At 33.7% G+C, this 12,533-nt stretch overlaps 1 protein-coding gene across 2 annotated transcripts in view; it reads left to right on the forward strand.

The window, feature by feature from the left end:
* Window positions 1-12,533, forward strand: part of GNAI1 (G protein subunit alpha i1) — an 84,499-nt gene that overhangs the window by 52,686 nt on the left and 19,280 nt on the right. For both annotated transcript variants that reach the window (XM_032276429.1, XM_032276430.1), the window contains exons 2-4: window positions 765-807; window positions 903-1,044; window positions 11,364-11,521. In XM_032276429.1, the coding sequence (XP_032132320.1) occupies window positions 765-807; window positions 903-1,044; window positions 11,364-11,521 (343 nt within the window). The remainder of the gene's footprint in view (window positions 1-764; window positions 808-902; window positions 1,045-11,363; window positions 11,522-12,533) is intronic.

Here is a 12,533-nt window from a genome sequence, read left to right on the forward strand (position 1 = left end):
AGTGATCGAACACATATTGCATGAGACATAGCTATTTGAACATCTGTTATTTTAAAATAGTTTTTCATGTGGCTTCCTGGTGCCACTGCTGCCTATTTCACAAGAGCCAAAGGTTAAAATTAAGATAATTGGTCAGGCAGTTAAACATCTTCCAGTGGGGAGCAGATTCTTAAAACAAATTGTACAGGTTTAACTTAGAGAAGACTGCATTTTTTTAATGCTTTAGAGAACACATACAAACAACAGTAGAAGCATGTTTTTTTCCTTTAAGTTTATTGACTTGAATAAGTATATGCAATAATAAGTAGAGCAGACTTATTTCCCAGAACTTTTCTATGTGTTTGGAAACCAGTGAAGCTCATTTTATTTGTTTTAAAATAAATTGTATTTTGTGTATTTAAAGTATACAACATGATGTTACAAAATACATATCAATGTGGTTACTATAGTGAGACAAATGAACATAAACATCATTTTATAGGGTTACCTGTTTGTCGCCTGTGGCTAGAACAGCTGTCATCTACTCTTAGCAAAAATCCTGAGTTTATACAGTATTACTAACTACAACATGAGATAATATCTCATGTTGTATGTTAGATCTTCATACTTATCCTACATATTTACTGCCTTATACCTCATTTTTAGTATAAAAATTCAGCTCTAAAAGATAAACACACAGAGAGACTGGGTGTGTGTATGTTGAGAGTTGAATATACTTAAGTGATTATGATGACGTTAGAAATCTTTTATGTTTTATTTTTTAGGTGCTGGTGAATCTGGTAAAAGTACAATTGTGAAGCAGATGAAGTAAGTAGATTTAATCATTAAGTTTGCTGTTTATGTTTAAGTGTACCCTTCTACCAAAGGAAGTAAATGTTCTTTTTTTTTCCCTTTTGTCTCAGAATTATCCATGAAGCTGGTTATTCAGAAGAGGAGTGTAAACAATACAAAGCAGTGGTCTACAGTAACACCATCCAGTCAATTATTGCTATCATTAGGGCCATGGGGAGGTTGAAGATAGACTTTGGTGACTCAGCCCGGGCGGTAAGTTACTAAATTTGTTGGAGCAGACCTGATGATTAAACAGAATAAATTGTATGCTAATACCATACTACTTAACATAGTCTTGTCAACTATCAGGACCATTTTATAAAAGGAATCAAAAGGATAGAAGTAAGTGAAATCAGGAGCGTTAGAAGTGAGTGAAATAAAACTATACAGGATCGTGTAATCTCTCCTTTATGCTTTCCTTATCCATTAGATAATTTGGACCAACTGAATATAATCACCACAGTGTTTTTTCTTTGTAGCATGCTGTGTTGGGTACTCCTGTATTCCCATAACAATTTTTGGTACTGGGTGAACTGCTTACACTGGCCCTCTTCAAAATCTGTTTCTGTAATTTGGAATATTCAAGTGATCTAGTTATTTGTATTCATGCCTAGACTGAAAAGCAATTTAATCTCGAATAATGAAAACAAAGTAAAAGTTTGCTTATCTTTGGAATAGAAAATATCGGCTATTAAAAACCATGTATCAAAATTTGAGACCTAAAAGAGATTTTTGGAGACAATCTAGTTTTAACTCTTTATTTTGCCAAGAAAGAAACTAGCACCCAGGAAATTACACGATACAGAGATTGCCATACAGCTCATGGTAACCAAGGCACTATGCCTATGCCTCCTCATTTGGCCTGGTAACTTGTTTCAGTTGGATTGGAAGCAGCCCAGATCCAATCCATAAGGTACTTTCTTTTGCTTTTTTTCTCTTATCTTCTGTTTGATTGCTTAATCTATTTATTTCTAGTAGATATATTATTTTTACTAGTATCTGTTTTTATAGTTTCTTTCTATTTCTGTGTGTTTAGTATACATGCTGTCTCTCTACTAATACTATGAAGACTTTGTGTATAGAGACTATAGATTTTTCTTTTTTTCTTAATATCTGCTAGATTTTATTTTTTAAGGTTCAATTCATGTTTAATAGGGAAGAAAAATGAATGAAAGCAACATTAGGGAATACATATTGGAAAAATCTGTAAAAATAAGTCCAGTTTTTAAAATGTTACTTTAAAAATTCTCTTAGCCATTTTAATTTCTGTTTTTTAAACTTTTTATTTTTTATTTATTTATTTATTTATTTTTTGAGACGGAGTTTCGCTCTTGTTACCCAGGCTGGAGTGCAATGGCGCGATCTCGGCTCACCTCAACCTCCGCCTCCTGGGTTCAGGCAATTCTCCTGCCTCAGCCTCCTGAGTAGCTGGGATTACAGGCACGCACCACCATGCCCAGCTAATTTTTTGTAGTTTTAGTTGAGACGGGGTTTCACCGTGTTGACCAGGATGGTCTCGATCTCTTGACCTCGTGATCCACCCGCCTCGGCCTCCCAAAGTGCTGGGATTACAGGCTTGAGCCACCGCGCCCGGCTTGTTTTTTAAACTTTTTTAAAAACCTTAGTGTCAATTAAATTTTTCAAGTAGATTTCAATATCATTTTAAATAATTTATACATTGATCATTTATTCATTTGGCAGACTTTGAACTCAGCATTTGTTGAATGAATAAATGATAAATGCATAAATTACAGAGTGATTTTTAAGCAACATATATTCTTGAGATGATCAAATCTTATTTCAGAAAAGATATTTTAAAAGAATGTAATAAATTATTATTGAAAATAATGTTGAAATCAACTTAGAAATGCTAATCATACTAAGCCTTTTTAATCTTTGTTTAAAAGACTGTACAGTAGGGAACCACTCTTAAATTAGCAAAATAATTCTTGAAAATTGTACCCTACACCAATTCTGATTATAGTAATTTAAATCTTTTACCGAATTCACATATACAGCATTCTGCATTTGGATCTTTTATGTGCTTATAAAAGTAAAAAGTGTTGTAGCCTCCATTTTAGGAGATCATGAAGGGTCAATACAAACAACTTCTCATGAGTTCTTTTTATTTTCAAGTTTTTCTTTCAAGGAATGTTTTCATTTCTCTTTCTTTTTTTAAACATAACTTGGGCATAGTTTCAAGACTAGAAATAACTACTCTCAAGCTCTTTTTTTTTTAACCACCGTTTTGATGCTTTGGAATCTTTGAACCTGCTTTCCTCGTGTTTGTTTCTCTATTGCTGGTTTGACCCACCCTTTTTAGACCCTCTCTAGCCATACTTCAATAACTGTCTTCTTCCTACCTTCAGATTATTACTTCTGTTAGCTTTAGCCATCATCATTTACTCATTCACACAAATGCCTCATGTCCTCCCATTGCTTCTCATTGGTCTACTCCATGTTTTGTGTTGCCTGTCTTTATATAAACTTTCAAAACTACTGGGCTTTTGCAGTTGTACCGAGGAATACAAAGATGAATTAAACATGGCCTGGTCATGAGGAAGGGACACTGGAACTGAGTGTTGAAACATGAATAAGGGTTTTCTAGGCAAAAACAGAAAAAGCATTCTAGTAATAAGAAACAGTATATTATTTTTTTTTTTTTTAATTTATTTTTTGAGACAGAGTGTCAGTCTCTAGCCCAGGCTGGAGTACAGTGGTACAGTCTCAGCTCACTGCAACCTCTGCTTTCCGGATTCAAGCAATTCTCATCCCTCAGCTTCCCAAGTAGCTGGGACCATGAATGCGTGCTGCCACACCTGGCTAATTTTTGTATTTTTAGTAGAGATGAGGTTTTACTGTGTTGGCCATGCTGGTCTTGAGCTCCTGGCCTCAAGTGATCAGCCTGCCTTGGCCTCCCAAAGTACTGGGATTACAGGTGTGAGCCACTGTACCCAGCCACGAATAGTATATTCAAAAGAAGTCTGAATGTATTTCTGTTTCTGGAAATCTAATCCTGAGTTGAAGGATAACCGGATACTGAATTTTGATAAGTACCACAGGTTTGCTTTCCAAAGAAAAGCAACATGAATTACCTGTTTCCTAACCATTCAGCAGTGCCTGTTGTACCATAGTCTCACCAACTTAGATGTTATCAACATTTCAGTTTTTAACATCTGATAAATGAGAAGTATTGTCTTTTTCTAGTTTTTCTTTCTGATTTTTAATGAATTTGAGAATTATTATAACACATTTTGTTCATTTGTATTTTTTCTGTGAACTCTTAGTTTTTACTCATTTCTGTTCAATTACTTTTCACATTGATTCTCTTTAAGTATTACGAATATTAACCCTTCTTTGCCTCTTGCAAACACTTTGCCTAGCATGTTTTTTTTAATTTTTGAAATAGTACTCATTATAGAACTGTTAAGATTTTTTATCGTCTATTCTGACTTCTGTATTGTGTGTCTTATTAGAATGGCATTCTTCACCTTATAATTTTTTTAACTTCTCTTATTTTTTTAGAATGTTTGTAGTTTTATTCTTTATACTTCTCTCTTCACACACCTTTAAATGTTATTTGTGTTTGTTGCTAGGTAGGATCTAAGTATATTTTACAATACGATCGTCTCTTGCCAAACAGTCATTTATTCAATATTAAATAATCAGTCTATTTCTTAGCGACTTGAAATTGCTACCCTTATTATTAAATTGGGTATGTTTCTGGACTCCAGTTTTTATTTCTATTGATGTATTCTTTTTCCCCACATCTGTCATTTACTAAGCTATTTAACCTCCCTAAGCTTGCCTCCTTATAATACAAGGGAAGTAATGGTAACATCTATGTTGTAGGGCTTTGAAGAATAATGACATTATGAATATTAAGCACTTACCACATGCCTTGGTCATAATACATGCTCAGTAAATGTCTGTTGCTGCTATTGTTGTCTTTTGCTTTTTTTGTTTGTTTTTTGAGGTAGAGTTTTGGTCTTGTTGCCCAGGCTGGAGTGCAGTGGCATGATCTTGGCTTACTGCAACCTCTGCCTCCTGGTTCAAGCGATTCTCCTGCCTCAGGCTCCCTAGTAGCTGAGATTACAGGTACACGCCACCATGCCTGGCTGATTTTTCATATTTTTAATAGAGATGGGGTTTCAGCATGTTGGTCAGGCTGGTCTTGAATTCTGGAATCTCAGGTGATCCACCTGCCTTCACCTCCCAAAGTGCTGGGATTATAGGCGTGAGCCACTGCACCCAGCCTTGCTGCTTTTATAATTATTATTACACTACTGTTATTCTTGTGAGAATCACATTATTTTAATTTCCATGGTTTCATGGATTAATTGGCATCTGATAGAGTAAATGCACCCCATTTCATTTTGTTGTTCTTTTACCCGATATCAAGGCCATCATGATTTCTCTCCTAGATGAACTTGAGAGCCAATTTAATTCTCCCACAACCCTGGTGAAACACAACAAACCAAAACAGCGTGTTGATTTGGTTGGGATTACATCTTAGTATTTAGGTTGATTTGGGAAGAATTGAGTAAGAAGATGTAAAATCTTAAGAAGTGGCTACTAATTTCCTGTGGTTTGCTTCATATTTGACAGTTACCAGATATGCAAATCAGATTACACGCTAGTTATTTAAAATGAGAAGAAACAACATTGTTTTTAAGGCTGGCATAAGGCAATCACATTTATGCCTAATATCATTTCAGAACGTTCACAGAATGAGGATAGTCTGTGAATGATAACATATTGATAATTTAGGTGATTATGTTTCTAATGAAGTAAAATTTTAGATGCTTTACATAGGGGCCTATTAGCCTGTTCAGGCACTGTCACATAGAGGAGTGCTGCTCAAAATGTGATCCATGGACCAGTGCCTGTCCACAAGCATGTGCACAAAATGGATATACAATGTAAGCATTGAGTTTATAGCAATTGACAGACTAATTTATATGTTAACTTGGGTAGTTTTAAAAATACAAATTTATATTTTGTATGTCATTTAATTTTATTTTTCTACTAGTATTATGAAATAGATTGGAAACAAATGAAAAAGAAATAAAGCATGACACTGGTTGTTCATCACAGTTTGAGAAGCACTTATTTAGAATACTTAAGGCTATGAGGGGTAGGAAACCTTATCTTAAATTGACTTAAATAACTCTCCCCCCAAGCCTCATATATGCTCCTGGTAATGGCCACTTTTCTGTTCCAACAACTTTGTTATTTACTTTCATTAGTTAGTTTGTCCCTGTCTGTCTGCCGGATTTACTAGATTGTTTTTTAGAAAGGTTGTATCAGTTTACAAAATTCCTTGCAGCAATTTTTGGAATGCCTTTTCTTAGCACTCTGGGCAGCCAAAATTTAGGAGTCTTGTATTTTAAAAATCTTTGCTAATTTGTTGTTAGTAAATCGTATGTTGGTTTAATTTGAATTTTCCATTTTAATTTAGTTGAACAGTTTTCTATGTCTATTGATTATATTTTTATTTCTCTACGTGGCTTTTGCACTTTATTCATTCACTTGGAATCTTGTGTTTTGACGATCTGTTTACTTTTTATATGTACATACGTAATGACCCTTTGTCCACTAATAAAAATGTTTAGTAAGTCCCATTTTACTTAACTGCCATTAATGTTAATACTATATTTAAAAATAATTTAAATCTTCCTGTTACTTCTTCCATTGTGTTTAAATGTAGAGCATCTTCTCCCAACAAAAGATTTAACAAGTATTGACCCTCTTTTTTAAAGCAAGAGGAATTTCAAGGGAGTGAATTTTAATATTTGTTTATGTGTTTGTTTTTGAATCTGTCTGAAGCATGTTTTGTTATATTTATGGAGTAAGGATGTACATTATTTTATTTCTCTTCAGTTGGCTATCTAATTATCACCAGTGTTACTGGATGAATTGTATCTTTTCTGACTGATTTATTTTACCACATTTATCATGTAATGAGTTCAGATTTGGGATCTTTTTTCCCTATGGATCTGCCTTCATAGTAAACTGTTGTACATATTGTAGGCTTTTAATACTTGATAATATCATCCCTGTGCTCCCAGTCTTTTTCAAAATGCTCCTAGTTACTTTTACTTGCTTTTTCCACATGAATGTTTGAATCATTTATAGTAGTAGTCTGGTTTATGTTTGAAAACTAAGATGAAGAAACTTACGGTTTTGTTTTGATTCTGAGAAATACTGATAAATATGTGGCAAATCATGTTAGCTACCATTTGAAATCAATGTGTGCTTCTAGCACAGTATATTTCTACTCTCATTTCACTTATCTCACATTCCTTATCCCTTTTGACAAGTTCTCTTGTCAATACAAAGAACACTCAAATGCAGTATTTCTCCGTTTTACCAATTTGAAAAAATACATCTATACATGTATAAGACAAATATGTATATGTTTATCGATAATTTCCCTTCTTGACTTAAACTCATACTTCATGCTAAATTCACTGCAATTAGCCAAAAATTTCTGCATTTTAGTTAAAATTAACTTTTTATTTTAGGCTTCCCCCCTTTTAATAGTTCTTATGGGGAAAAAAGAAAAATGACTTCCTATTTCATTGCCTTAAGTCATTCTTACTTTGATTACATTTGTGCTTTTAGAAAAAAAAAATGTATTTTACATTTATGTATTTCTTAAAGCAACTCTTTAACAACTGAGATTGGTGCTATGTGCCATGGAGTGATGAATCCACTAAAGTTCTTATGATTTCCTAAGGGTATGCTAATTTTGGTAAGAGCGATGTAGCTCACTTAAATTTATAGGAGTTATATAAAACATGCTATAGAAATATAGTAGATAAAACATATAAGTTCAGATTGTATGCTGTCATATTATTGGCTAATGTTATTAATGAAATAAACTAAACCACTGAAACAGAATTTCCATACATATGTTAATTATGCCATAAATATATATTATCACTATGACCAAAATTTCAAAGGTATCACTATTTTCAACACTCCTTACCATATTATTTAGCCCCTATTTTAGGAGGGCTTGCTGATGTTTTTAAATTTAAACTCTTAACCTCATACATAAATTCTGTCTGCTGTATTACATTAGTTATCTGACCTTTGCTTTAAAACCTCAGTCTCTCATTCACCTTCCCTCTTTTGTTTTTTAGGTGGCTTTGATTGTTAAAAAAAAATATTCCTCTTATTGAGATGAAATCTGATGTCTTTTGCTCTAAGAATGCTCCTTTTTCTGCCCTGTGCCTAAACGTGAATTCTGTTGTTTCTTACCATTTGATTATGTCAGATGCTAGCCATCATGCTCCCTCAAAGTCTCCTCTTCCTATCCTAGGCAGACTCTTCTGAATTTTCATAAAGTGGGTGACAGCTTTAAATAAAACATGTAGTCACTAAATAAGTATAGCATGCCAGATATTCCCTGACCACTGCTTGGAATGAGGACTTATTATTTGTCTCTTGACAAAATATTGTTTCATAGCTCCTTTCTGAGTTCTCAGAGCACACAGTTATATGAACTGGAATTTACATTCTCTAGATCATCTTATTTTTATTTAGCTCTTAGTAATTTGAAAATATTTTAGCTTTGCTACATCCAAAGAGTTTTTCTGTCAAATAATTGCCTGGCAAATAATGTTTCTTTCTTTTCAACACCACAAAGACTTCCGGTAAACTGCTTTATTAACCTGTAATTCTCCTGACCAAACTCCAGTCTTAAGTAATACCTATTCTTTTTCTACCCTGTATCACACTATTTTGGTACACTTACATTTATGTTTATAAATGTTAAGTAATTTTCTTTCTCATAAATTTTGCAAAGACCTCATTCCATTGCAAGATAAAATCATTGTCATCATTCTGTATTTTTAAAATTTATCCTGTTTTAGATAATGACCACTTATGAACCAGTGACTCACCTGTATGATTGGGTGACTAGCCATGGAACTTTAAATAAGTTGCTTAACCTCTCTGTGCCTTGGGTTCATTTTATGCAGAAGATTAGGTAGAATAATTTCAGCTGTGTTTTCCTGCTTGGATTTATTGCTTAAAAGTTCATCTACAGACACACCTGAGTGTCCTGGTAATGATGTGGAAGTGAATAATCTCAGTAAGTTTTTTTTAAAGAAAAGAGGCTTAAAAAAATTATTTGAGCTTTACAACTTGATGTTATGAGATACAAATAGATAGTAAAATGGTTACTACAGAGGAGCAAATTAACATATCCATCATAATTACTTTTTTTTTTACAACAAGAGCAGTTAAAACCTATTTAACAAAAATCTCTAATATAGTACATTTTAATTAGCTATAGTCCTCATTATTGTACTTCAGTCTCTATTCTCTAGACTTTGTCATCCTGCATATCTGCTACTTTGTATCCTTTGAATATATCTCCCTATTTTCTCTTTCTCCTCCCTCCTCCCTTCCCCCACCCCATAACCATAAATGCTGGTTTGTTCTCTTTGTATATTTGATCTTGACCTATTTTTGTTTCTGTGGGTTTTTTTTTTTGGGGGGGGGGGGGTGGTGGGGGAGACCTGGAGGCCATTATGCTTAGTGAAATGAGCCAGACACAGAAAGAAAAATATTGCATCATCTCACTTATATGTGGAATTGTGAAAAAGAAACATGTTTTTTTAATGCCACAGAATCCAGTTTATAATTACAGCTTCCAAAGTTTCTTATGTCTTTTCTTCAGACCTATTCCTGGAAAGTTTGAAAAGAATGTGCCCTTATGCCCCATACTGGAGGGCGTTAGTCTTTTTTTTTTTTTTTTTTTTTTTGTCAAAAAACTTTATTGAAATTGAATTAAGATATCATAATGAAAGCTCATTTAAAAACCTACTTAAGCGAAAAGTACTTTTCTAAAATAAGTTATGTTTGATGTAATTTAATAAATAAAAATGGTCAGATTCAGAAATTTCTCATGTATAGGTAATAATTTGGGTAATTGAATAATTGTTTACTGGAATTATGCTAATGGTGCTAAGAATGACTTGAAACCATATTATGTGAGGTTTATTAAGGATATCATGCACGTGTTGCTTGCTTGCATACATTACTCTTGTGATTTGCTAAAAAGGGAAGCGTATGCTTGAATAATATGTTCTCATGCTGAGAGACTTAATTATTTTTCATGATGGGTTCCAGCTGAAAAGAAAATGTTTCACAAATTGGCAACAGCATGAATTTATATTGTCAGCTAGTACACTCTGCTAGCCTGTGTCACCAGGTGCTGCTTCTCTTCTATACCCGTTGTAATAATGTGTGCCATCACTTTATAAGCATCTGCTACAGTACTTCGGAAGAATTTCCCTTGAGACAAATTAGGAACTGTCCACCCAGTTAAGTTTAAGCTACACATCTCAAGTTATGGAGAATCTCTGTGAAGAAAGAAACTTCACATCTGGGTTTTTTGTTTGTTTATTGTTTTGTGTTTTTAATTAACTGTGTTATTACTTGGAAACTGGAGTTATATTATCCAGTGTGGTAGCTACTATCCACATGTGGCTATTGAGTCCTTAAAATGTATCTACTGTGGTTTTGTAATATGTATGAAAAATGTGAAATATAATAATTGTATATTTATTACATATAAATGAATTGATATTTTTATACATAGGTTATGTATATTGTTAAAAATCATTTCATCTAGCTTTAAAAAAAAGCTTTTTTAAAAAATGTAGCTATTAGAAAAGGTAGATTGTATAGTGGTGTACATTATATTTCTCTTGGACCACACACTGATTTAAAGTGGTTGATTACTTGTGGATCAGAATAACCAAATATGAGTAGCCTCAAATTTTAAGCGAGGTTTAATTAACTTTATATAAAGTATCTTTTCATTTAGAAATTTTTACATACTCTCCTCTCTGTATATCATGAGTATTTCTACTCCAAAGCTGTCCTTATTTTGTTTTCTATGCCTGGATTAACAAAACACCTGTCCCCAACTTCTGCCCCACTGATTTTAATGTGTCTATACTTGAAGATCTCCTGAAAATCTCAGACCATTTTATGAAACGAGGCTTCTGGTCTTGCCCACTCCACATTCATATCCCCCTTCTCTGAATTTATTTTTGCAACTACAAAGTATGTAAGAAAACTAACACTTAATTCATGTATCTCTAATCTTTAAAAGTTGTGTTTCTTAGTTTAGAAACATTTTGAGGAGGGAGGATAGGTTCTACTTCTGTTTTCCCTAAAATGATCATCTTCAGTACACAACAAACCACTAGTGGATAATTGGTTAATGTCCCCTTTCTGAGCTGGAACCTTAGTCATTCTTCCAGCTCCCAGGTACCCTGACAGATACTACTAACACTACAAAACATAGGTGTATGATATATGATTATCTTTTGGTCAAGCCAGTTTTTAAGTGGTGCCTTAGAGAACGAAAAGTAATGACACTTTAATAAAAACCAAGGAAATTCACTTTTGCCTTTTTTTTTTTTAATTCTGTAATGACCTCCTTTGTACTTTTTAATCTCTAATATATCCCTTTTTACTTAAAAAAATGGCCTTTGAATGTTCAGGATGATGCGCGCCAACTCTTCGTGCTAGCTGGAGCTGCTGAAGAAGGCTTTATGACTGCAGAACTTGCTGGAGTTATAAAGAGATTATGGAAAGATAGTGGTGTACAAGCCTGTTTCAACAGATCCCGAGAGTACCAGCTTAATGATTCTGCAGCATAGTAAGTAATCATAACTTCAGAACTAAACTATCATGAATAATCACTTGCAAATCAAATATACCTCCAAGTCAATTTTATTGCAGAATTGGCTGACACATTCTTGTACAACTTAGGTTATTCAAGATGACAGTATTTTAAAACTTTATCTGTCTCTGTGTGTGTTGTGTGTGTGTGTATAGGTAGATAGATAGATAGCAATGATATTTCCTGTACGTTCAATAGTGTCTCGAGAATCATGCTATGTAACTCTAATTGAAACATGCAGAATGGTCAGGAAAGTAATTGGAACTCTGAATTGGGTTGTATTTCTAATTTACTTTGAGCTATCTTAATGAGAGTGTAACTGATTTGAGTTCTTTTCATTGTGCTAGTAATGCCTGAGAAGCGCTACTTGTTCAATGACAGGTACTGTGAGTAGTGATTTTTTGAAGGCGTGCAAGGTGACGCCAAGATATTTTTCACTAAGTAAAATAGCTCTGTACATGAAAATTGTCAATTGTGTCTGTGCCCTGTTGTATTTGATACTGTTTCCAGATATTTAAGTACAGTTTTTTGGAAGAAAAATCTGCCCTGATTTTTCAGGTGGTAGCCCCAGAAAGTTTGCAAAGCAAGTTGTGATAAAACCTAATCAGGGGGACTGGGTGAGGTGGCTCATTGCTTATAATCCCAGCACTTTGGGAGGACAAGGTGGGCAGAACACTTGAGAACTTCAAGACCAGCCTGGGCAGCTTAGCGAGACACTCAGCTCTACAAAAAATACAAAAATTAGCAGACATGGTGGTGCACACCGTGGTCCCATATGTTGTGTGATTTAGTGTGTTTATGTAAGAAATAATGAATATTTTATCACTGACGTCAAACTTTATAACCTGTATAAAAAAATCTACATTTTAACATTTTACACTAATATACATTAACCAGATATACTATGCAGTTTATACATGTATGTATATAACATATACACATAGAATATGTATCATATTCCAAACAGTATCATACCCTATACAAAGAG

Source organism: Sapajus apella, unplaced genomic scaffold, assembly GCF_009761245.1.
Source record: "Sapajus apella isolate SASKATOON/1434 unplaced genomic scaffold, GSC_monkey_1.0 scaffold7, whole genome shotgun sequence".
NCBI classification, from domain to species: Eukaryota; Metazoa; Chordata; class Mammalia; order Primates; family Cebidae; genus Sapajus; species Sapajus apella.